This window comes from Macaca mulatta, chromosome X (genome assembly GCF_049350105.2).
Source record: "Macaca mulatta isolate MMU2019108-1 chromosome X, T2T-MMU8v2.0, whole genome shotgun sequence".
NCBI lineage: Eukaryota > Metazoa > Chordata > Mammalia > Primates > Cercopithecidae > Macaca > Macaca mulatta.
In genome coordinates, this window is record NC_133426.1 from 53220021 (window position 1) to 53247140 (window position 27120).

The 27120-nt window shown below is 45.5% G+C and overlaps 1 protein-coding gene across 12 annotated transcripts in view; it reads right to left on the reverse strand.

Moving 5' to 3' along the window:
- The window catches only part of SMC1A (structural maintenance of chromosomes 1A), a 62536-nt gene that overhangs the window by 11551 nt on the left and 23865 nt on the right, over window positions 1-27120 (reverse strand). For 8 of the 12 annotated variants that reach the window (XR_013412943.1, XR_013412942.1, XR_013412941.1 and 5 more), the window contains exons 17-22: window positions 23698-23843; window positions 23453-23606; window positions 22023-22133; window positions 11030-11186; window positions 10437-10591; window positions 10163-10314 (exon numbers count right to left, since the gene is read on the reverse strand). Coding sequence is in view for 4 of the 12 variants with exons in the window: in XM_077989059.1 (XP_077845185.1) it covers window positions 10163-10314; window positions 10437-10591; window positions 11030-11186; window positions 22023-22133; window positions 23453-23606; window positions 23698-23843 (875 nt within the window). In the remaining 8 variants the exon portion in view is untranslated. Of the gene's footprint in view, window positions 1-5892; window positions 8114-8544; window positions 8656-8945; window positions 9016-10162; window positions 10315-10436; window positions 10627-10979; window positions 11187-22022; window positions 22134-23452; window positions 23607-23697; window positions 23844-27120 lie in introns of those variants that run through there. The other 4 variants (XM_077989061.1, XM_015127492.3, XM_077989060.1 and 1 more) reach the window with 2 other exon arrangements.

The following is a 27120-nucleotide window of genomic DNA, read 5'->3' on the forward strand; positions in this document are numbered from 1 at the left end:
AGCCTTGCTCTGTCGCCTAGGCTGGAGTGCGGTGGTGCGATCTTGGCTCACGGCAACCTCTGCACCCTGAGCTCAAGCAAGTCTCCTGCCTCAGCCTCCCTAGTAGCTGGAATTACAGGCATGTGGTACCACGCCTGGCTAATTTTTGTATTTTTAGTAGAGACAGAGTTTCACCATGTTGGCCAGGCTGGTCTCGAACTCCTGACCTCAGGTGATCCACCCGCCCTGGCCTCCCAAAGTGCTGGGATTATAGGGGTGACCCACCGCACCTGGCAAATGTACTTTTTGCAAGTACCTTTTTTTTTTTTTTTAGACTTACTCTGTTGCCCAGGCTGGAGTGCTGGGTTCAAGCAATTCTCCCACCTCAGCCTCCTGAGTAGCTAGGATTACAGGCACATGCCACCACACCCGGCATTTTTTTTTTTTTTTTTTTTTTTTTTTGAGACGAAGTCTCGCTCTTGTCCCTCAGGCTGGAGTGCAATGGCGCAATCTCGGCTCACTGCAAGCTCTGCCTCTCGGGTTCAAGCGACTCTCCTGCCTCAGCCTCCCAAGTAGCTGGGATTACAGGCACCTGCCACCATGCCTCGCTAATTTTTGTATTTTTAGTAGAGATGGGGTTTCACCATGTTGGCCAGGCTGGTCTCGAACTCCAGACGTTAGATGATCCGCCCGCCTCAGCCTCCGAAAGTGCTGGGATTACAGGCATGAGCCACCGCGCCTGGCCTAATTTTTGTATTTTTAGTAGAGATGGGGTTTCGGTATGTTGGCCAGACTAGTCTCAAACTCCTGACCTCAGGTGATCCTCCCACCGTGGCCTTCCAAAGTGTTGGGATTACAGGCGTGAGCCACCGCGCCCAGCCTGAAGTACATTCTTTAGGTCAGTGTTTCATGCTCCCAACCTTCTTTCACTCCAGCTACTAGAGTGGTCCTCCTAAATACCAATCTGGCCCGGTTACTCCCTTGCTTCAAACCCTTCTACAGCTTCCCATTGCTCAAAGCTAAGCTTGACTGCTTGGATTCCACCACTTCTCCTACTGCATGGGGTGATGCCCCGTTCCCCCCTGAAATCCATGCACTTTCACACTCTTAACTGTGCTTAGGCAGCTCCTCTGCTTGGAATGTTTTTTACTCCCTTTCCATGTGGTAAGCACTAATTCCTCTTTCAAGACTCAGTTCAAGTGTCCCATCCTCTATAAAGGCTTTCCCACTCCGGGGAGAACCATCTAATACTTCCTATATGCTCACTTTGCCTCACCTAGACTTCCATTATATCATCTTCCACACTTAGTGCACTTAACTGCTTACTTATCTGAGTTCCCAGTTAATCCAAGAATTCCTGGAGGGCATGTATATCTTATTCCCAGAACCTAGCACAGGGCCTGACACATGACAGGAATTCGACATATCCTGCTGAACAAATGGATGGAAAAATGATGCATGAGTGAATACAAGAAAAAGCAAATGAACTGGTAAATGCTTACATTAATGCATGAATGAATAAGTGAGTCAAGTTGTGAGCTAGTGCATATATAAGTGAATGAATAAATGAGTGGATGAATGAATGATAAAAATAAGCCAAGTAAGTGAATGAAAGGTGCCTGTGCCCGTGCCAGTGAGGCAGGAAAGGATGAGTGAATTCCCACCTCTGTGTCTTGCTTCAAACCCACCAGGAAGACTTCCTGCCCTGCTTTCCACCCATCTAAACTGCACACCACAGTGTTAACCTCTTTTAGATTCCAAGGAACAAAGACACATTCAGGTTAGTGATGGGGATTTATTAAAGCATTCACAGGGAAATAAGGAAGACGACAGCTACACAGGCAGCCTCATGGAAGAACAGAAACTTGAAAATGGTTCATGATCCAAAGCAGCTCTAGAGCCTGGCTTATCTTGTCACCCCCTCAGCTGCAGGCATCTGTTGCTCCCTTCTCTAGTGCTTCCCAAATTGGTGACTCAACTCCTTTCTGGCTGTATTTATACTCCTCCTACTGCTACTGACTAACTTCTTTCTGCCCCCCTCGATGCTAGCCCATGGCTTTTCCTGCCTCATGGGTCCTGAAGCTTCACGGCTCCCGGGGCTTCGGTTCCTATTAATCCATGGCTTTTCTGCATTGTAGCTCCTGCTGCCTCTTCCATTCCTATTGTCATGTTGCCACATGGTTCTGGCTACCTTATGGTTCTTGCAGTCTCATTGCTTCTACTGTCTCATGATCTTATCTCTTCAAGCCTTCTGCTGCTTTGTGGATCTCATAGTCAGTTTTGTCTCATGGTTTCTGTTCCTCGTGGCTCCTATTGCTTCATGGCTTCTGCGTCCTTTTAGCCCATTGTTGCCTTGCTGTTTCATGGCTTCTGCCACCCTGTGGCCCCGTGATCTCATTATACAGATGTCTCATGACCTCTGCTTACTTATGGTTTCTGCAGCTTTCTCTTTGCTTTTGCTGTTTAGTTTCTGGCCACCCCTCATCCACCACTAATGCCTCATTAAATTCTAATTAACTGTTCACTACTTCTGACTATCTCACATTCTGCCTCCCTGAAAGATCTGGTTGTTTCATGCGTTTGCCATTTGATACATGCCATCCCTGTAAGGTGGAGTCCTTATGCCAGTCCAGCTAATAGGCCGCTGGCCAACATAGAGATTGGTTGCCCTTGAATCAGACACTATCCACATCTAGCTATCTGTGGCCAGGATTGTGAGGTCACATGGTACAGAGCATGGCAACTTATGCTAAAGAAACCCCTTAGAAGGGACTGCAAGCATGGCAGGTTTGCTAAGCGTTTCCACAAGGGGGCAGTGTAATTGGCAAGCATCTTGTTTGACCTGTCCAATATATCGACCTTCAAGGTTCAACCTAAGTCCCACCTTCTCCCTGACCACCTCTGCCTGTCCTGATCTACAATGGGGTATATCGAGATCAAGACTCTAGAGATGACATAGAAAGGAAACCTAGGTTCCATTTCTGGCTCTGACACTTCCTAGCAGTGGGACCTTAGGAGGTTAATTCCCCTCTGAGGACCTCAGAAGGGGTTTGGGCAGTCTTCCCTTACAGGTCTGACATTCTGGGTATTTTACTGTAAGTTATTGTATAAGGGATGTGACTCTTACCTGGGAAAGCCCTCAAAAACATCTCTTGAGGTAGGAAAGAGGGAGTCAGAGTCCTGGCTTGGAAGAGCCTTACTGCACACTGGAGGTGCTTAGCCAAGATTTATTGAACTGGATGAATGAATCAATGGCTTGTGGAGGGGTGCGGGGGGGCGGGGAGGGCAGTGAGAGACCACACAGCACACAGAATGTCTGTCTAACTTGAGGAATTCCAATTGCTGAGGAGGATGTAAGGAGATTCTGTTTCAGAGATGGATAAGGAAAGAGATGACTGGGATAGGGTAGGAATCCTGGCTATTCATGGGTACTCATTCTATCCTCTCAGTCACCCTCCACATCCAATAATCAGTCATTAAGTTCAGTTTATCATCTTCCCTTAATAGTTCACACCTTAACACCTCCAATCTATTCCCACTGGCCTTTGCCCTAGTGCAGGCCTCCTGGTCTTTTTCCAGGTTCCTAACTAATCGCCCTGTCTCCATTCGCTCTCTCACAAATGGATTCACTCATGCATTCATTCATTCAAAAACTTCACTGGGTGCCTGTTTTGTGTCAGGCACTGTGCTTTTTGCAGGGGCTATACTGGTAAGCAAAATATCTCCAGGCCCACCCTTGTGGTGCCTAAAGCTTATTCAGAGACAAAATGAGCAAATATAGTAGTGTAAGAAGCTTATTAACAGGGAAACTACAGCACGGGCACATATAGCATGAACATCTAACCTAATCTGTTTTCCATGCTGCTTGGCTAGCCAGCCAGAGAAACAGGTTAAGTTCACATCTGATCTGGAGTCCCCCTATTAAAAACCATTTCATGGCTCCCTCACTGCCTTCAAGCTATGCTTTCCAAATCTGGCTGTACCCTAGTCATGTGGTAACCTTTATAAGCATTCAGGATTCCAAATCCTCACCCCAGACTTACTGAACTTTTAGAGGTTGGGGCTCAGAATGCCCCACCTGTTTGTGGTATATAGCCAGTTTGGGAACCACACAGTCCTACAAGACAAATCTGAATTCTGTAGCCATGCATTTACGACCCTCTTCCAATCTGGTTCCTCTCTACCTTTTCCCCCACCCCAGGAATCTTCATGCTTCAGTATTTGTTTTGCTGTTTCTTGCCTTCATGTCTTCATGCGTACTGTTTCCGATATCTGGAAATTCTTTATACTTCCTCAACTGGCTAATTCCTACCAGCCCCTAAGACTCAGTTCAGGTGTCACCACCTAGACTAGAGGATGCCTTCTCTGAATCGTCACATAAGCTAGATGTTTCTCCTGTGCTCCTGTCACAGTGTTGATCACACTGTATGGTTAATGGCTGTTTTACAAATTGTTTCCCCAACTAGACAGTGAGCTCCTCAAAGGCAGGATCAAGATTTGACTCATCTTTGTGTTCCTGGTGCACAACACTGTGATTTCCAGAGGGAAGTGCCCAATTAAACTTAGACACTGTTGTGGAGTACTCAACTCCCTATAGCAAGGCTACTGCGTCCACAGTATAAGGGAGTCAAACTAGTTCCTCCAACAAGCCCTAGAGAATCTACTCGGATCCAGCCTGCTCTTGGAAACACTGTGGTGCCTGGCCTCCCGCGAGCACAGCCTTCACTGACAAGGGTTGCACTGTGATGCCAGGAGGTGGTGGGGCACGACAGGAGAGAGCAGGGGGCAAGCACTAAATAGATCCAAGTGGAAGTCTAGGCCCTGCCACTAAACCAGTGGAATCTCGGACAAGTCACCTCACCTCCTGGATCCTCAGGACTTAAGTCCCCAAAGCTCCTTTGTAGCACGTGTGTGCCAGGGCCTTAGCCTAAGGCAGCTCATGTAATACTTTTTATCCTGTGAGGTAGGGGTTATCTGGGTTATTATCCACGCCTACTGAATCAGATGTCCAGAGGCGGGACCAGAGCATTTATTTTTATTTATTTATTTATTTTTTGAGGTGGAGTCTCGCTCTGTCGCCCAGGCTGGAGTGCAGTGGCCAGATCTCAGCTCACTGCAAGCTCCGCCTCCTGGGTTCACGCCATTCTCCTGGCTCAGCCTCCCAAGTAGCTGGGACTACAGGCGCCCGCCACCTCGCCCGGCTAGTTTTTTGTATTTTTTAGTAGAGACGGGGTTTCACCGTGTTAGCCAGGATGGTCTCGATCTGCTGACCTCGTGATCCACCCGTCTCGGCCTCCCAAAGTGCTGGGATTACAGGCTTGAGCCACCACGCCCGGCCCAGAGCATTTATTTTTAAAGAGTTCCACATCCTTTGGATGTGGGGGTGCAAGCAGGGAACTGCTGCTTCTCATTATAAGCCCTTCTGTACTATTTTATTTTTTACCTGTGTATATATTGCTTTACTTTTTAAAAAGGAAAAAGAAAAAGCTTTACAAACGATTCTGATGTGCAGCCAAGGTTGATAACCACCTGTACAGTGGAGAAAGCACTTGAATGACTCGGAAGACCTGGGTTCAAATCTTTTTGGGCCTCAGTTTCCTTATCTGTAAAGTGGGGAGAATAGCAAAAGTGACGTTTAAAGGGCTGTGAATGATCTAGATACCAGTCAAATTGCTTCATATATATTTAATTTTCTCTTTGCTTCACTACTGCAAGGTAGGTGTTTATTATCTCCTTTTACAGATGTGGAAACTTAGGCTCAGAGGGGAAGTAACTTGCCCAAGTTTCTACAGCTAGAATTTGAACCAGGTCTGACCCCCGAATTGTGGCTCTTCCATAAAGGCCATCATTTGCCAAATTATGGCACACAGTACCACCAGTGGTACGTGACTTCTTTGGTTGAAAACAGACAAATTTATTTTGTTTTGATAGTTATGTCTTTTAATATGTATTAGAAAAATACATAATTAGCACACATCAAACCTGTGATTTCACAGATATCACTACTTGGGATGAAAATGATATAGGATAACAATGTTAGACCTCAGATCAACCTCAAGAAAAATACTAAGTAAATAGTACAGGAGGGCAATTTGGAAGTATTATTAAAAACCAATATATAAATATCCTATGACTTTGCAATTCCACTTCTAGGAATCAACCCTAGGTAAACTTTCACACATACACTTTCACACAGGCATAGGGATGCGTATATTGTAATAGCAAAACCTGAAAACAGTCTTAATGTCCATAATAAGAGAAATGCGTAAGTAAAATGTGGTAATCACATGATGGCAATCTATACAGCAATTACAGAAGATGTATTGAGCTACATTAAGTAACATGCACAGATCTCAAAAACATCGTTAAGCAAAGAAAACAAATTGCTAAACAATTCAATATACCACTTGTATTAAACACACAATATTTCCAATGGGTTCATATTATGTACGTACAAGCATTAAAACAAAGTCTCAATGGAAGTACAACAAACAACAGCCACTAAGAGGGAAAAGATCAAGAGGGGGAGTGGTTGATAGCTGAATGAGACTATCTTTAACAATCTAATTTCTCAAAAGGAGAATGAATTCATGCATTATTTGGGTAATTAAAATGGACTTAACTTTTAAAAAGCAAAAAAGCAATACACAGATTAGAAGTGAAGTGTGATGGTGTACGTGAATGAGTAAAGGCTGAGCTCATCGCACCCGGCTTTGCTGCCTCTGCATGATCCTTATAGCTAATGAGGTTAGTTCCTAAAATGAACCTCACACATGTTAGGCTGGGATGTGGCCCAGGCTACCTCTCCCCTATTTCCTCACAACCCAGATTGGGGCTCAGGCACCCGGTTACCATACATGATTGAAGCTACAGGTTTCCTCAGGCCCTCCACTTACCAGGTAGACCCCATCAGTGCCCTGAAACTTTCCCAGTCAGCAGGGCATTCAGCACCTTCCAGATTTGAAGGCTTCTTCTGTCCCTAATAGCTGGGATCAGAAGCTCTCAGGGGTCCAGGCATGAGGGTTATATTCTGAGGGGTCGGCACCTAGTGGGCTCCACGAAGGGATAAGGCCTCCAGTGAGGAGCTTGACATCATTAAATCCTATGAGGTAGGTAATATTGTTAGCCCCATTTTACAGTTGAGGAAACTGAGGCACAGAAGGTCAAATGACTTGCCCAAGGTCAAACAACTAGTAAGCACTAAAAAGTGGGACCAGAACCCATAACTGTCTGTCCCCAGAACTCATGCTCTGCTCCTAGTGCCTGACCAAATCCTACCAATTTGTCAAGGTCTAGCTTAAATGTGACCTCCAGGAAGCCTAGAGGGGATCACCCTCTTCTCAAATTCAAAGTACATATGACATTCAGCTAACCATAGTCATTCATGAACCCATTGTATCTCCTTACTAGGAGGGTAGAGATCATGTCTGATTCAACTCTGTATTATAAGCACAGAGCCTGGCAAATAGAGGGTGTTTGGTATGTGTCTGATGAATACATAAATGAATGAATACACAAATGAGTGAATGAAGGCAGTTTCAGGTAACTGCCTAAGACTCCTATGAGGTCCTGAGTACCTTTGCCCAGCTCAGGGGTGCTGTCATCCTAAGCTCTCTTGGAATCAAATTCAGCCTAGGCTCCTTCTAAAACAAGTCTCCAATATCCTTTATTATTTTGCAAACATACTCACATGCACACATGCGGATACATACATACACACATACATACCCACACACACAGTGGGCAAGAGGCCCAAGGGGCCCACGATTATGGGTGATGAGGGGGAGGAAGGGGGTGTGTGTGATGAACAGATGGCCCTGTTCAGCTCAGCACCTCCTTCCAGAGGCCAGAATACTCCCTGTCGTTCAGGAATTTTTGCTCCAGACCTAACATCACCTCTGTTCCTCTTCATGCTTGATTAGCAGTGCCTAAATCCCATGACTACACCAAAAAGGGCCAGGATGTAGGGGGAAGGTTGGGAGTCAAATATCCAGAGATTGGGAGAGGGACAGCTTAGGGATCCAGACAGGGTGGGAGGGCAGAACTACTGCTACTGCTCATTGGGGTTGGGGTTGGCATCTGGGTACTTGGTGAGGTCGAAGGTCAGGACTTTGCTGATCACACAGTCCCCTTGCTGAAGGAGGAGGGAGAAAAAGAAAAATAAAATTGTAAGGAGAGAATTAAGAGGGGTCTAGTGCCCCAGGATCAGGGGCCTCAAACCCTCCTCCCTACATACCTGCCCAAAACCCAGTCAATGGTTCTCTCTGGGTGTGAGAGGATATGCTCAGTCCCATGTGCCTTCTCTCCCTGCCTACTTCTGTACTCTCCTCCTTTCTCCAGTCTGGCTGCCTCTGCCTACCTTTCCACCTGTCCCCAAATGCAATGGCCCTGCCTGGCTGGGCTGGGTAAGCCTCCAGAGGCAGGGCTCCAACAAGCCCAACTGGCCATTCAGGACCTGATTCCCTATGCTCCCCCACCTCCTTTCCCCTCCTCTGCAGCCTTCCTTTCCTGCCCTGGGAAATCAGGCAGGGAGTAGGGCTGGCTCCTGAGCCAGGCCCACCCTACCTCAGGATAGACTCCAATAAGGCTCTCGGCCTTGGTGTAGAACTCCTCCTTGAGAGAGATGACGATGGCCTGGAAGTTGCAAGTCGACTGCTCCTTGATGTAATTTGCCACCTGTGGGAAAGGCCGCCAGGCACTTAGCAAGGCTCAAACCTTAACAGTCCCCTGTATTTTCCAGCCACAACCAGAAGGCAGAAGAGGCAGGGTAGGGAGAGGAAGGTGGGGAAAAGAGAGGTTGAGAGAAGGAGACTACTGACTACGACAGCATGGATGACTCTGGGCCCAGCCTCCCAGGCACAGAGAGCAGGCAGCAGGAACGGCTAGGGCACACTCAGGAGTTGTTCCCTGAAACCCAGCCCCGACCTGGGGGCATCCCTCCCAGGCCCCACTTTCTTTGCACCCACCTTGCCAATGTTGGTGTTATCCAAGGCAGCATCGATCTCATCCAGGACGAAGAAGGGGGCTGGCTTGTAGCTGGGAGGGAACCAGTAGGTGAGCTGACACTGAGGTGGGGAGGGGGTGGCAAGGCGGGGTGGGACAGCCCCAGGACCCATCAAACAGGCCAGCTTCCCACTCCACTTCTTCAGAGACTAAAAAACCCAGGTCTCAAAGCTGCCTGAGCCCCTACAAGCCAACACATCAACAAAGCCCTCCCCTCTGCACTCAGCCCTGTGTTTCAGGTTCCTACAGAATCACAAGAAGACATGGTTCCCTCAGGAGCTTCCAGGCTGGCTGGGGAGCTAAAGCTGTCCAAGGTTTTAGTCGTAATGATCGAGCTACCTAGAGGTCCACCCCATTCCAAACACACGCCATCACAGCATGCTCTGTCATGCCTCCTTGCCTCTGCACATGCTGCATTCTCAGCCTAGAATGCCTGCTGGTCTCCCTGGCAAACTTCTACTCATCCTTTACATCTCCTGCTCAAGTGGCACCTGTCCTTAAAAGTCTTCCCTGGCTTACCCACACCCTCCCCACAGACTGGGTTAAGTGTACCTCCTCTGTGTATCCATCGCACCCATGCTCACCCGGTTACAACACTTAGCACATGTCTGTTTATGCGTCTGGCTTCTGCTAGACTGTGAGCTCCTCGAGGCCGGAGACCCTGTCTGATACATCTGTGTACCTAATCCCTCCGCAGGGTCTGGTACAGAGCAGCACTCAAGAAATTGATGCTGTACAATCAAGCAATATAAGCTGCAGGAGTCAGACTCAAGTACTGGCATTCAGGAGGGGAAGGTCAGGGTATGACACAGTGATCAAGGAGGGCTTCCTAAAGGAAGGGGAGGAGAATGAGAAAGGGTGAAGGGGTGAAAGGTGATGATCAACCTAGATTTACATGGAAAGGGATTATTAGCCAGCAACCTTGTGAGCAAAAGCCTGGAGGTGGGACTGAATACATGCAGAGGCCGGTGAGGGCATGCTGAGCGGATGAGGGTGGATGGGGAAGACAGGTCCAGAAAAACCAAAGCCAGATACGCTGCAGTAGATAGTGAAACAGGGATGCAATCCAGATTCCACCAAACTATCTTCACCTTTGCAGATCTCTGTGTATCCTTGGGCCCCAGAGCCTCTGGTGGCCTCAGTTCAGTCTTCGTCAACTGACCTAGGGGATCAGCCTTACCTGTGGATGGCAAAGAGCAGGGCCAGAGCTGCCACTGTCTTCTCCCCGCCTGATAAGTTGTCCATAGGCCGGAAGCGTTTCCCAGGAGCCACACAGTTGTAGTTGATGCCATCCAAGTAGGGCTCTTCAGGGTTCTCAGGGCCCAGGAATGCCTAGGGAAAGGCAGATGGGTCAGGATCTGTATCTGAGTCTGGATGGAGATAGGGACAGGAAGCCTAGAGGGAAAGATAACTGAGGATGGTAGCAGCTGGTTGGGTAAGGGGCTCCAGCCTACCTGGGCACTGCTATTGCGGGACAGGGCTTTATAGATCTCATCAATGTTGGTAGCCACAGATTCAAAACAAGCATTGAAGCGGTCAAAGCGCTCCTTCTTGATCTGTTCGAATGCCTGCTTGGCCTTCTTTGCTCGCTTTCGGGCTGCTTCAAACTCTGCCAGAAAGAAAGACAGGTGACCCCTCAGTGCCCTGGCAAGAAGGACCTGCAAATGACAATCCAGAGCAGGGACATCCCACCAAGAGAGAGAGGAATGCCTGAGGAGGGTCCCAGAAGGATCTGTATCCAGTGGACTGGCCACTGGATACAATGCAGAGGAAGAAACAGGGGCCTGCAGCCACACAAATATGGATTCCTCCCTGTGTTCTACCAGCAACCAGCTACGTGACCTTGAACAGGTCATTTACCCTCTGGGAACCTCAGCAATTTTCTGTTCTATAAAGCAGGTGTAATAACCCCTACTGTTTAGGGCTCCTGGGAGTTTTAAGTAAGAAAGCATGTCAGAACAGGAACTGCTGTGATGTACAGCAGGCCCGTGGCATACCTTTAGCCTCTTGTCCTTATCATAGGCCCAAGTAGAAGGGTAAATCTTACCATCTGAGGTCTCCTGGAACTTGTCTCGGACACTTTCCAGCTTTTCCATGGCCTTCATGTTGGGGGCGGCAATACGCTGAAGCACACTCTGCTGCTCATTCAGCTTCTGCTGCAGTGTGTTCATCTCTTGCTTGATCTCTTCCTCAGCCTGGGCATCCTGTAAGCCCCAGGCCCAGCAACATCAAGAAGGGCCTGGCCCCTGTGCCCAGGCCCCCACCGAGAGATGACCGAGTGTGGCCTGGGTGCCTGCTCCTATATGGAGGGCAGGTTCTTCTTCTCCAGCTTGGTTCCTTCCATCAGATCCTACCCATAGTAACCATTTCCACCATCTCTGGAAATTATAGGCTGAGGCTGCTTTCTAATCTCTAGCCCTTCCCCCAGGCCCTGCCGACCTCTTTGTCTCTCAGGAGGAGCAGTTGGTGGTGCCCCTCTCTGGCTCTCAGCCCAAGCCATGAGCCAGTACCACCCCAGGGTGACCTGGAGGCTCCCACGCTGGCTGCTCTGGACTCCACTTACAGCTCCACAATAAGTAAGGCAATTCACGTTTTCTGCTTAGATCACTACATTTGAGCAAATTCCATTTGAGTTTAGTTTTAGTTCTTATGGATATTGCAATGCATGTCTGGGCTTGTGCCTTTCTGCCACTTTCAGTCAATAAATATTTACTGATTGCCTACCAAGTGCCAGGCACTGGGGCCATCCTGTCCTGTGAGCCCTGGTTTCTGTGCTCACAGAGCTCAGGGGTCTAACAGAGGAATGCAGATAAGTAAACAACCAGAATACTGTAGGATGAATGTGAAAACAATGATAAGCAGGCAATGTTGAATCAGCTCACAAGAAAGACACCTAACTCAGAGATCAGGAGACTGATAGTTCTTGAGTGGTGAATGTTAGTACTATTATGTTTAGTGAGCCTAGGGTATTTTAGGTATAAATAAGTATAATAAGTAGAGGGAAGGATCCCACTAGTATATAGAATAAGAAATATGTGACCTGCATTGAGGCGTTCTGGTTGGTTACCTCATCGGGTGATAAAAATTAAGGTAGGCTTCCAGGAATATGTTTAAGCTAAGGACTACAGGATGAACAAGTGAAGACAGAGAAAAGGAATACACTTTTTTTTTTTTTGGAGACAGAGTCTCGCTCTATTACCCAGGCTGGAGTGCAATGGCATGATCTCTGGTCATTGCAAGCTCTACCTCCCAGGCTCAAGTGATCCTCCCAAGTAGCTGGGACTACGGACACACACCACCATGCCTGGCTAACTCCTCCCAAGTAGCTGGGACCACAGGTGCCCGCCACCACGCCTGGCTAATTTTTTTTTGTATTTTTAGTAGAGACAGGGTTTCACCATGTTAGCCAGGATGGTCTCAACCTCCTGACCTCGTGATCTGCCCGCCTCGGCCTCCCAAAGTGCTTGGGATTACCGGCACGGGCCACCGTGCCCGGCCCCAGGATAGGTTTTTAAGTCAAATATGAAAGCTACACAATAGTGTACGCTATCTCTTATTTAAGTGAAGGTAGAGGGAATACAAATATATTTGTATTTTAAACATATAACAACAACAAAAAGAATAATCCAAAAACTAATTAAAGGGTTATCTATCGAGAAAGAGAGGTGAAAGGGACAGGAATGGAAGCAAGAATTCTCTTCATGTACCTTGTTTTATACTTTTGGTTTTAGAAACACATAAAGATGTTATATATAACTATTAAAACAAATTTAATCAAAATGTGAAAACCACTGGGTAAAAAATTTTTGGGGAACAAGATATTCACAAAATGCCAAAGCATCACTCTAAAGATTACTAATTAATGACAAAGGCAAAAGTGTACATTTAGCGTTGAAAAACCTAGCAACTGACACTTTAACTGAGGGATCAAACTCAGTATCACTAATAGTGGGCACATCCTGACATGATGTACCTCCTGGAGGGATGCCACATAAAGTTCACTAATGAAATGTTCTTGCCAAAAAGTACTTAACATGAATCCATTGAGCCTCCAGACTGGATGAAATTTCCAATTTACAGGGGATACAAGGGTTGGAAGAACAGGTTAAATAATATTGTAAAAAAAAAAAAAAAAAAAAAAAGAACATATTCATAACGTGGGACATTTTCCACAAAAACTCTCATAGACTCTTTAAAAGATCAATGCCGGCTGGGCGTGGTGGCTCACGCCTGTAATCCCAGCACTTTGGGAGGCTGAGGCGGGCAGATCACAAGGTCTGGAGATCGAGACCATCCTGGCTAACACTGTGAAACCCCGTCGCTACTAAAAATACAAAAAAATTAGCCAGGCGTGGTGGCGGGCGCCTGGTCCCAGCTACTTGGGAGGCTGAGGCAGGAGAATGGCGTGAACCCGGGAGGCGGAGCATGCAGCGAGCCGCGATCATGCCACTGCACTCCAGCCTGGGCGACAGAGCGAGACTCCATCTCAAAAAAAAAATAAAAATAAAAATAAATTAAAAAAAAAGATCAATGCCATGAATAAAAGGTCATATTAAAAGAAACTGAAAAGACATAATAAATAAAAGAAATTCACAAATTTTGATTGGATACTAGTTCCAAAAAGAAAAAAAAAAACTACAAAAGACACTTTTAGAACATCTAGGGAAATTCAAATATGGGTTGAAGATTAAATATTAAGAAACCTAATTATTCATTTTCTTAGGTATAATATGAAATTATGGTTAGGTAGGACAATTCCTTGCTCTTAGCATGCTGAAGTATTTAGGGCTGAAGTATCATGGCCACACTTCCTTCAAAAGGTTCAGCAAAAACAAAACAACTGCATGTAATGGGAGGCAAAAGGGAAGGAGGGGAAAGATGAGAGAAAAAGCAAATGTGGTAAAATATTCACTGGTGAATCTAAGGTGAAAGGCATATGAGTGTTCACTGTTCTAGTCTTTCAAGTTTTTCATAGGTTTGAAACATTTCGAAATTAAAGCTGGAAAAAAAAATCAAAATGCTAAAAAGAGTAACCCCTAAAAATGAAAAACAAACTAAAGCAAAGAAACTTAACTATATATTAAGCTGGTTAAACACTCAGATAATCCTTTCAAATTACTTTAAAACATAGGAACATGACTATACATGCCCAATGAGGCTTTCCTTAGCTTAATAAAAAAAAGAATCTCGGAAAATCTTAAACTATTTAAAATTACATTCAATAATCAAATTGTTACTAATAAAATCTTTTTTGTTTGTTTTTTTGAGATGGAGTCTTGTTCTGTGGCCCAGGTTGGAGTGCAGCGGCATGATCTCAGCTCACTGCAACCTCCACCTCCCAGGTTCACACCATTCTCCTGCCTCAGCCTCCTGAGTAGCTAGGACTACAGGCGCCCGCCACCACGCCCAGCTAATTTTTTGTATTTTTAGTAGAGATGGCGTTTCACCATATTAGCCAGGATGGTCTCGATCTCCTGACCTTGTGATCCGCCCGCCTTGGCCTCCCAAAGTGCTGGGATTACAGGCGTGAGCCACTGCACCCGGCCCTTTTACTAATAATATTTTATTGTGATTTTTCAAACTATTATATACATAGTAGGATAAAGTAAATGTGTTATTATGTTAGTGTTGCTAGGAACTGAGATTTTCAGCAACAACAACTGGGAGACTCAAAAATAAAATCAATGATGTTAAACTAAAAATTACAATTTCAATTCAAAGTATCAATATGAATTCATGATGCATTTTTCCTTCAAAATAATAATAAAAAAACAACACATTTAATAGCCCAATCTATTGAGAAGTTCTGGAAGCACTAACAAACCCAGCAATCATGAATACTCCAATATCCAGATGGTAGTTGCTAAATAACAGTATTTCCCACTAAAAGAAGTCAGAGCTTCCTGGAGAAATAGCTGATTCCAGGTCTGGGTGGAAAATAGGGAGGATGAGCCTGGACATATTGGAAAGCAAGGGAGATATCAAAGACTACCAGGGTTGTGTTGAAATAATTCAGAAGCCAAACTGAATGAGTTACCATTGCCAAAGATGGGACAACCTGAGCACCAAGAAGGATAACCAAAACAGACTGAAAGACACGAAATATATTTAAATTCATAATGATATGAGAACTCAGTGGACAAATCTTGAGAAAGCCAAGGAAGCAATTCCTTATTTTATAAACTGATGGAGGGGGGGAATCAAGCATATATATCCTGCCTTTCCTATACAAACTGTATCTCAGAATAACCAAATAAATGATGAGAGGAAATATCTATAATACTACAGCTAGTAAACACAGAAATGATTGAGTAAGGTCACCATTTTGCAACCCCTGAGTAATTAATGGATCTATGCAATAAGAAGCATGGCTGTAAACCATACTAAAAGAGCCACTAATGGACATTATGTACCTTCTGATGGAAGTACCACCACCACCTGTGGAGTTGTAGCTACAACAAACAAGCGAACCCCAAAATTTGAATCTAACCAAGCCTCTGTGCTGTCCAATCTGGTTGCCAGTAGTCACATGTGGCTACTTAGCATGTGATATTTGGCTAGTGCAACTGAGGAGATAAAATCTTAATGTTATGAAACTTTAGTTCATTTAAACTGAAAACCTGATATTCAATTCAGTTACTGGAAAACTTTGATGTATATTTGGAACAACTTGGGTATGTGGGTCTCCTTTTTCAATTGTAAATTTTAGGAAATCTAAATACAGATCAAGTATTTCTGAGGAAATTTTAGCATCTGAATTGAGACGTGCTGTAAGTGTAAAATACATAGTAGATTTTGCAGACAGTACAAAAAAGGATCATCAAATATCTCATCAATAATTTTTATATAGTTCACACATTGAAATGATACTCCTGAGGATACCAGGCTAAACATAATATAGTATTAAAATTAATTTCACCTTTGTCTTTTTATTTTTAAAATGTGGCTACTAGAAAATCGATAATTGGCTGGGCGCAGTGACTCATGCCTGTAATCCCAGCACTTTGGGAGACCAAGGTGGGTGGATCACAAGGTCAAGAGGTCGAGACCATCCTGGCTAACAAGATGAAACCCCTGTCTCTACTAAAAATACAAAAAAAAAAAAAATTGGACGGGTGTGGTGGTGGGAGCCTGTAGTCCCAGCTACTCGGGAGGCTGAGGCAAGAGAATGGCGTGAACCCGGGAGGCGGAGGTTGCAGTGAGCCGAGATCGTGCCACTGCACTCCAGCCTGGGCAACAAAGCAAGATTCCGTCACTAGTCCCAGCTACTCGGGAGGCTGAGGCAGGAGAATGGCGTAAACCCGGGAGGCGGAGCTTGCAGTGAGCTGAGATCCGGCCGCTGCACTCCAGCCGGGGGGACAGAGCCAGACTCCGTCCCAAAGAAAAAAAAAAAAGAAAATCGAAAATTACACATGTAGATCACATTTTATCTCTATTGAACAGCACTGATCTACATCTAACTACTCACTTACAAGAACTACAGAGGATAGCAGAACCATTTTTGGGTTTTTTTTTGGAGGGGGGGTGGGGTGAAGGGAACATTTTAAACACCACAGGACATAATAGCAAAGTATAGAATGTGAACAATCCTTCAGAAGAAATAAGTCAATTTCTACAACAACAAAAAAATTGTGCAAAGAAAAATAAAAACAGGTGGAGGGGGATCCTATAAATTAAATGAGATTCAAGTGACATATCAACTAATGGCTTTATCAATCATCCAATAACGATCAATCATCTTATTTGACTTCCAATTCAAGCAGGTAGTGTGTGTGTTTGCGTGTGACCATCATGGATGTGTAACACTAATTATTGTATTAAGAAATTACTGCCAGGTGCAGTGGCTCACGCCTGTAATCCCAACACTTTGGGAGGCCAAGGCGGGCGGATCACGAAGTCAGGAGTTCAAGACCAGCCTGGCCAACATAGTGAAACCCCATCTCTACTAAAAGTACAAAAAATTAGCTGGGCGTGGTGGCAGGCGCCTGTAATCCTAGCCACTCAGGAGGCTGAGGCAGGAGAATCTCTTGAACCCGGGAGGCGGAGGTTGCAGAAAGCCGAGATTGTGCCACTGTACACCAGCCCCTGTGATAGTTCAAGACTCTGGCTCAAAAAAAGAAAAATTATTTTTAGGTATATAATGGTTCTAATTATTTTTAAGAATTCCTATCTCTTTCAGAGATGTATCCTGCAATATTTGCAAATGAAATGATGTCCACAATTTTTTTTTTTTTTTTTTTTTTTTGAGACGGAGTCTTGCTCTGTTACCCAGCACCCAGGCTGGAGTACAATGGCATGATCTTTGCTCGCTGCAACCTCTGACTCCTGAGTTCAAGTGATTCTCCTGCCTGTCTCTCGAGGAGCTGGGACTACAGGCAGGTGCCACCACGCTCGGCTAATTTTTTGTATTTTTAGTAGAGATGGGGTTTCACTGTGTTAGCCAGGATCAATCTCCTGACCTCATGATCCGCCTGCCTCGGCCTCCCAAAGTGCTGGGATTACAGGCATGAGCCACCGTGCCCGGCCCAGAATTTAATTTTAAAATAACCTAGGGGTAGGGAGGGATAATAAAGTGTGTGGGGGGCCGAGCCCAGGGGCTTACACCTGTAATCCCAGCACTTTGGGAGGCCAAGGCGGGCAGATCACGAGGTCAGGAGTTCGAGACCAGCTTGGCCAACACAGTGAACTACTGTCTCTACTAAAAACACAAAAAAATTAGCCAGGAGAGATGGTGGGCGCCTGTACTCCCAGCTACTCAGGAGGCTGAGGCGGGAGAATGGTGGAAACCCGGGAGGCGGAGCTTGCAGTGAGCCAAGATCACGTCACTGCACTCCAGCCTGGGCAACAGAGCCAGACTCTGTCTCAAAAAAAAAAAAAAAAAGAAGAAAAATGGGGCTGGGTGTGGCGTCTCATGCCTGTAAGCCTAGCATTTTAGGAGGCCAAGGCAGGGGGATCACCTGAGGTCAGGAGTTCAAGACCAGCCTGCCCAATGTGGCAGAACCCCATCTCCACTAAAAATTTAAAAAATGTTCTGGGCATGGTGGTGCATGCCTGTAATCCCAGCTACTCAGGATGCTCAGATAGGAGAATCACTTGAACCCAGGAGGCAGAGGCTGCAGTGAGCTGAGATCGTGCCACTACACTCCAGCCTGGGTGACAGAGTGAGACTCTGTCTCAAACAAAAACAAAGAAAAATGGGCCAGGTGCAGAGGCTCACACCTGTAATCCCAACACTTCAAGAGGCTGAAACAGGAGGATCACTTGAGGCCAGAAGTTTGAGACCAGCCTAGGCAACATAGTGAGACCCTGTCTCTACATTAAAAAAAAAGAGAGAGAGAGAGAGAAGAAGAAGAAAAATGACTCCAACAAATTGAAACATAAAAGACATCTGAACATTGAAGTTTCTTTTTTGAGACAGCATCTCCCTGTCACCCAGGCTATAGCACACTGGTGTGATCTAGGTTCAGTGCAGCCTCAACCTCCCAGGATCAAGTGATCTTCCTGCCTCAGCCTCCTGAGTAGCTGAGACTACAGGTACATGCCATCATGCCCAGCTAATTTTTAAAAATTAGCTCTTGGGCTCAAGCAATCCTCCTGCCTCGGACTCCCAAAGTGCTGGGATTACAGGCATGAGTCACCACACCTGGCCGACATTTATTTATTTTTTATTTTTTGAGAGAGGGTCTTGAACTATTGACATTTTGGGTCAGGTAGTTTGTTGCTGTAGGGATTGTCCTGTGCACAGTAGGATGTTTAGCAGCATCCCTGGTGTCTACCCACTAGATGCCAGTAGTAACCCCTCTACTCCAGTTATGACAAGTAGGCATGACAAGAGTATCTCCAGACATTGTCATATGTTCCCTGGGGGAACAAAATATCTACCCTCTCAATGAGAATCACTCCTATAAAAGATAAGGACTTAAAAAAAATAGTAATACCACTATTACACTTAAAAATTTTAACAATTCCCGTGGCCGGGCACAGTGGCTCACGCCTGTAATCCCAGCACTTTGGGAGGCCAAGGTGGGAGGATCACGAAGTTAGGAGATCGAGACCATCTTGGCTAATGCATTGAAACCCCGTCTCTACTAAAAATACAAAAAACTAGCCAGGCATGGTGGCACGTGCCTGTGGTCCCAGCTACTCAGGAGGCTGAGGCAGAAGAATCGCTTGAACCCAGGAGTTAGAGGGAGGTTGCAGTGAGTTGAGATCATGCCACTGCACTCCAGCCTGGGTGACAGAGCAAGACTCCGTCTCAAAAAATAAAAAAATAAATAAAAATAAAAATTCAAATACCTAGTTAGTGTTCAAATTCCTCTGTTTTATACCTTTTTTTTCTTACGGGTTTTTCAAAGTAGGTTCCAAATAAGGTGCACACATTGCAATGAGCTGATATGTCTCTTAAGTCTCATTTACTTTTATAAGGTCCCTCTCCCTTTCTTTTCTATGTAATGTATTCAAGTGAGGTCCCACACATTTCATTTGGTTGATTTGTCTCTTTTAGTCTGCAACAGCTCCCCCCTCTCTATTTTACTCTCCCCATTTATTTACAAAAGACATCAGGTCTTCTGTCCTTTAGAATTTCCCAGTCTCAGGCCAGACGCGGTGGCTCCCGCCTGTAATCCCAGCACTTTGGGAGGCCAAGGCGGGCGGATCATGAGGTCAGAAGATCGAGACCATCCTGACTAACACAGTGAAACCCCATCTCTACTAAAAATACAAAAAAAATTAGCCGGGTGTGGTGGTGGGCGCCTGTAGTCCCAGCTACTTGGGGAGGCTGAGGCAGGAGAAACACGTGAACCCAGGAGGTGGAGCTTGCAGTGAGCCGAGACCACGCCACTGCACTCCAGCGTGAGTGACAGGGCAAGACTGTCTCAAAAAAAAAAAAAAAAAAAAAAAAAAAGATTTTCCCAATCTGGATTTGGCTAACCACATCCCTGTGCATTTCTTTGAGACGGAGTTTCGCTCCTGTCACCCAGGTTGGAGTGCAATGGCACAATCTCAGCTCACTGCAACCTCTGCCTCCAGGGTTCAGGCAATTCTGCCTCAGCCTCCCAAGTAGCTGGGATTACAGGTGTGCACCACCATGCCTGGCTAATTTTTGTATTTTTAGTAGAGATGGGATTTCACCATGTTGGCCAGGCTAGTCTCGAACTCCTGACCTCAGGTGATCCACGTGCCTTGGCCTCCCAAAGTGCTGGGATTACAGGCATGAGCCACCACGCCCATCCCTCATGTGCTTTTTTAACATTCCCCTGGCACCAGTGTTTCTGATAGTTGATGGATACGGAGCTTGATCAGATCCACGTTTGTTTTTTGGCAAGAATACCATAGCTAATGTTGAACACTGGTCAATTTTAACATTACAAAGAAAGTGAGAACCAACATCAGGTGTCTACTGATGTGATGCAGAAGGAAGTTCACAAGTACATAGTACCACCTATGATATATTCTTGCCAAAAAAAGAACTTGAATCCAATCAAACCCTAGATTTACCTACCAGTTTATAGGAAATACAATGAATGGAAAAACATGTTCAGTAACATCACGAGGACATAATCAGCCAAATCCAGAATGCAGACAATTCTATACTACCAATGACCCAGTTCCTTCCACAGATAAACAGGAAGGAAAAAATAAAATAAAAACAAAGAAGAAAATGTTATAGACTAGCAGAGACCAATTTTAACATAGGGGCCTTACTGGAATATTGATCTAAACACATAAACTGCAAAAAAAAAAAAAAAAAAAGTTACGGGACTTTCATGGAAATCTAAACATTTACTGATTAGACGATATTGTGGAGTTATTGTTAAATATTTTCCGGTATAACATTGTGGTTGTTTTTCTTAAAAGTTCTCATATTCTAGAGATACATGCTGGGATAATTATGAATGGAGTAATGTTTAGAGTTTTCTTTAAAATAGTCCAATGGGGGGTATAAAAAACAAGATTGCTTAACTGTTGAAGCTGAGTGCCTGAGGTTCATTATCATCATTCTCTTTACTTCCATATGCTTGAAATTTTCCGTAAGTTAAAAAAATCAAATTCTCCTGAATATAATGATTGAAACACATCATAAACTATTTAGGAGGCTCCTGTAGGTGGCTATGTGAGATGAAAGTGGCCTGCATTAGAGACAGTGGAAACAAAAACCAGAATTCAATAGATATTTAGGGCCGGGCACACTGGCTCACGCCTGTAATCTCAGCACTTTGGGAGGCCAAGGCGGGCGGATCACCTGAGGTCAGGAGTCCAAGACCAGCCTGACCAACATGGTGAAACCCCGTCTCTACTAACAATTAGCAGGGCATGGTGGTGGGTGCCTGTAATCTCGGCTACTTGGGAGGCTGAGGCAGGAGAATCGCTTGAACCTGGGAGGCAGAGGTTGTAGCAGTAAGCCGAGATCACGCCACTGCACTCCAGCCTGGGCGACAAGAGCGAAACTCCGTCTCAAAAAAAAAAAAAGAAAAAGAAAGCAAGCTATTTAAGAAGCAGAATCCACAGGGCTTGGTAATTAATTGATTATGTAAAGTGAAAGAGGGAGAAGTCAAGGATGAGGCTCAGATTTCTGGCTGAGCATGTGAATGGGACTGAGATGGGTAAATATGGGGAGGAAGGCTAGGGTTTGAGGTACCTGTGGGACCTAGCACAGAGATTGCAGTGGAAGCCATGGAAGTGAAGTGATACCCAGGATGAAAGAATGCCAAGTGAGGAGGAAAGAGCCCTAAGGAACACCTGAGGTCAATCTGTTCACTGTACTGAAGTCTCTTCTCTGTGTGTACCTAGGCTTAGCTTAGTTATATACACACAGGTAAGGGGAAGACTGATAGCAGGAAAGGGCAGGAGTAACTCGGGGTGTGGGGTAGGGAATGTGCATATGTCTGTGTGTATATGAGGGGGAGATCCTGCCTCACAACTCAATACTCCCTCCCTTGCCAGCTTTCCCCGATGGGCTAACCCCCTCTCTGGACAGCTAGGAAGATGGTCCCACTCCCACCCAACTCCCACCTCCACATACCCCTGTGGCTGATCCTCACCTTCAGATCCTCACACAGATCACCGTAGTCAATCTCAATGAGGGCCTCTCGTGCATAGATACTGGAAATTCTCTGTGAACCACTCACTGAGTCCTCCCCCTGGGAGCTACCCTGCAATGGCAACAGAGAGTCAAGTGGAGCAGACTGGCCATGAGAGTGCACCTCTATAGGGAGCTCCTTTGCAGCCTTCAATCTTTGAGAAAGCACCTTGCTAGAAAGCACCATGGCAGAAGGAACAGAGGCTTTGCAGGCAGAATGACTCAAGTTCAAAATTGAGCTCTATGGCCAGGCGCAGTGGGTTGCACCTATAATCCCAGCACTTTGGGAGGCCAAGGCAGGTGAATCACTTGAGGTCAGGAGTTTGAGACCAGCCTGGCCAACATGGTGAAACCCTGTCTGTACTAAAAATACAAAAATTAGCCAGGAGTGGTGGTGCATGCCTGTAATCCCAGCTACGTGGGAGACTGAGGCACAAGAATCACCTGAACCTGGGAGGCGGAGGCTGCAGTGAGCCAAGATCACGGCACTGCACTTCAGGCTGGGTGACAAAGCAAGACTCTATCTCAAAAAGAAAAAAAAATTGAGGTCTACCACTTACTAACATTGTGATTTTGGGCAAGTCACATTCTCAGATCCTCAGTTCCTTCACCTGTAATGTGGGGATAATGCCTGTCTGGCAGGCCTGTGGTTAGGATTGGGGTAATTATGTCACATGCTACCATGATGCCCAGAACATTTCTGGTATTCAAAATATTTTACTGAATTAAACTGAAATGCCATTTGGAAAGTGAGGAGGGAGAAAGACACATGGGACTGAGATATATGACTAGGTCTAAGACAAGATATTAATATATGCAAATCCCCTCTCAGTTAACATTTCCCATCCCCTTGCTACAAATCTTTGCTTCCACTGCTCCTCTTTGACTAGTATCTCTGGTTTTCCTGTAACTAAACTTCCTCACCTCTGCATTGCTGATGTCCCTTACCCAACCCTCTCCTGGCCAATCTCCCTCACTGCAGCTAAGCTATCATCCTCAGGTCCCCCAGCTTTCTGTCTTCCTTTGCTCTTGGCTAATGTCCCTCAATTCCCACTCCTACCAATTTATGTCACCTGCTGGAGCTAATATAGCTCAGGTCCCTAGGGTTAATGAATTACTTCATTCTTTCCTGGCTCAACTCTTTCACCACCCACTCACTGGCTTGCAGCTCTACTCCCAATTCAACTTCTCTCTCACACCAAAGCTATTATTACCTTCCGCCTCACCTGCGTTCACCACTGCACCTTGCCTCATCTCTCCTGCATCCCTTTTCATGTCCCTTCACCATCTGCCCACGTTTCTCTCTCTCATTGCCCCTCCTGATCACTTTCACTCCCCATCCCTGGTTAATGATGTTCATAGCCCACTCCCACCACCAGCCACAATACTCACCTCTTCCTGACTAATATCATCCATGGTGCCTTTTGACAGTGGCAACTTAATGTCCTGCATCTTACAGGCCTGTAGCAAGTTGTGACGGTCACTGCGCTTCTGTTCAAGCTTAGTCTCAATGGCTGTCACCTCCTTCTGTAAATGGGTCATTTCCCTAAAAAAGGTCCAGGGGCTAGGTGAGACCCAAATCTGGCAGGCTGCCTGCTCTATCTATGTCCTCCCACCCCAGGCCTGAACCCACTCACTTGTTGGCGCCCCCCAGTTTCTTACGAATCTCCTCCATCTCGTGATTCTTGTCATTCACTTCCGACTTCTTGGCCAGATGCTGATTCTTCAGGTCTTGTAGCTGAGCCATGGTCTCATCTATGATCTTCATGTGTCTTTGTTCCTCCTGGTCCCAGCAGTGGGAACAGGACAATAGGTGAAGACTTTCCCCATCTTACCCTGGGATATTCTCCTGCTCCCACCCTTCCTACTAGGCAGTTTATTGGAGTCACTCATCAATGAGCTTTGCTTTCACACCCCCATCACCCCTCAGCCTCCTATCTTTTTAAAATTTGGTTGTCCTCTCCCACACACCCCAATTTTACAAGTGATCTAGTGTATGTACGAAAGTTAAAAGTATAGGCCGGGCGCGGTGGCTCAAGCCTGTAATCCCAGCACTTTGGGAGGCCGAGGCGGGTGGATCACGAGGTCAGGAGATCGAGACTATCCTGGCTAACATGGTGAAACCCCGTCTCTACTAAAAATACAAAAAACTAGCCGGGCGTGGTGGCGGGCGCCTGTAGTCTCAGCTACTTGGGAGGCTGAGGCGGGAGAATGGCATGAACCCGGGAGGCGGAGCTTGCAGTGAGCCGAGATCACGCCACTGCACTCCAGCCTGGGAGACACAGCGAGACTCCGTCTCAAAAAAAAAAAAAAAAAAAAAAAAAAAAAAGAAAGTTAAAAGTATAGAGAAAGTAAGCCGGGCACGGTGGCTCAAGCCTGTAATCCCAGCACTTTGGGAGGCTGAGACGGGCGGATCACAAGGTCAGGAGATCGAGACCATCCTGGCTAACACGGTGAAACCCCGTCTCTACTAAAAAATACAAAAAACTAGCCGGGCAAGGTGGCGGGCGCCTGTGGTCCCAGCTACTCCGGAGGCTGAGGCAGGAGAATGGCGTAAACCCGGGAGGCGGAGCTTGCAGTGAGCTGAGATCCGGCCACTGCACTCCAGCCTGGGCGACAGAGCCAGACTCAGTCTCAAAAAAAAAAAAAAAAAAAGTATAGAGAAAGTATTAAGAGGGGAATCACTCACAATCTCATCAGTTAGATAATCAATTAACATTCTAGCACATTTTCTCTCAGCATTATTTACAGACAGCTTTACATAGTTGGGACTAGATTGTAATTAAAACTCTGTATTCTGACTAAATGTTATATTTGAGCATTTTTTTCTACATCAAAACTTTCTGTCATGTGCAGTATAGTAACATTATTTAAAAAAAAAAAAAAAAAACCCCACACAAACAATACTGTGCATTTTCTATGAATACACATATGTAAATGTACAAGTATTTAAGTAAATCCTTAAAGGGTCTGGAAGAATCACCTCTGGTAAGAGGAAGGGGACTAGGATCAGCCAAAGGGGATCGTAGCCTTATGTATAATGTTCTGATTTTTAAAAAGGAAAATTTTTGTTTTCATTTTGATCTTAAGTCACATAAAGGGGGCCTGGTGGAGTGGCTTACACTTGTGATTCCAGCACTTTGGGAAGCCAAGGTAGGCAGACTGCTTGAGCCCAGGAGTTCGAGACCAGCCTGGACAACAAGGCAAAACCCCGCCTCTACAAAAAATACAAAAATTAGCTGGGTGTGGTGGTGCACGCCTGTGGTCCCAGCTACTTGAGAGGCTGAGGTGGGAGGATCACTTGAGCTCGGGAGGCGGGGGTTGCAGTGAGCTGAGATTGTCCCACTGCACTCCAAACTGGACGACAGGGTGAGACCCTGTCTCAAAAAAAAAATAATAATAATAATCACATAAAGGAGATATATCTGCAATTTACTCCCAAATGGCTCATAAAAAATAATAAGCATATATATAGAGCGAGAGAATGCAAAAGATAATGTGGCAACATGTTGATGATCGATGAATCTTGGTGATGGGTAGATAGGAGTTCTTTGTACTATTCCTTGCAATTTTTTGCAAAGTTGAAAATTATTTCAAAATAAAAAGTAAAAAAATTGCGTATATGTAATATCCCAAATCATCTAGGTATCTAACTTGTCTTGCCTCAGGATTTTACTGCCCAAGCTACAACTGCATTTAAGATTTCAGACACCAGGTTGGGTGCGGTGGCTCACACCTGTGATCCCAGCACTTTGGGAGGCCGAGGCGAGTGGATCACTTGAGGCCAGGAGTTCGGGACCAGCCTGGCGAACATCGTGAAACCCCATCTCTATTAAAATTACAAAAAATTAGCCGGGCGTGGTGGCGGGCGCCTGTAATCCCAGCTACTCGGGAGGCAGAGGCAGGAGTCTTGCTTGAACCCGGAAAGCAGAGGTTGCAGTGAGCCGAATGCTATTGCACTCCAGCCTAGGCAACAAGATCGAAACTGCGTCTCAAAAAAAAAAAAATTTTCAGACACCAAAGAGTACTACTTTAATCATCAGGGGTTAATGAAGAAAACACACAAACAAGCAACAAACATAGGCAGACGAAAGTCAAACAGTAAGTTCAAACCAAGTGAAGGCCAAATCACCTCAGGAGGGAATGATGTAAGGAACAAAGGCTTCATAGTAGTTTAAAGAGAAAGAGTGTGAGAAAATTGAGTCATCACACAATACATGGTGGCACAGGCATGCTAAGCTCAAAAGAACTGAGCTGTACCAGTCAGTAGCACAGTCACACTGTGAAGTGACTAGGTTTCAGCAAAACACCATCATTTGTTGCACTGAATTTACATGGTCAATCTAAATTTTACTCATTTTGCTAGTATTTAATTTTTAACTTAGTCTTAGCATTTGGTTAAGTGTTCCAAGTATATATATTTGTATATACGTAAGTAACATCACGGATTTAAGGCAACAATGGCAATCTTAGGGACTACTTTTCCTTTAAAAAGGGTCTGTGTATTACTAAAGTTTGAAGACACTACATAATTTTACAAATGTTGCATGATTTGCTAAATTCCCACTTTCCAAGGGGCACTGAGTAGTTTCCAATTTGGAACTATAAATAATGCTTGTTAAAAACATCAAAGTGTTCACATAAAGCCTTGCCAGCATTTTGGATGATCTCCTCAGGTATTACTGAGTTATAGGGTATAAATGCATTGTGAAGCTTCTTGAAGGATGGTGCCACATTACATTAAGAATACTGGTCTCCTGGCCAGGCACGGTGGCTCATGCTTGTAATCCCAGCACTTTGAGAGGCCGAGGCGGGTGGATCACGAGGTCAGGAGTTCGAGACCAGCCTGGCCAATATGGTGAAACCCCGTCTCTACTAAAAATACAAAAATTAACTGGGCTTGGTGGCACGCACCTGTAGTCCCAAATGCTCGGGAGGCTGAGGCAGGAGAATCGGCTGAACCCGGGAGGCGGAGGTTGCAGTAGCTGAGATGGTACCACTGCACTCCAGCCTGGGCAACATAGCAAGACCCCATCTCAAAAAAAAAAAAAAAAAAAGAA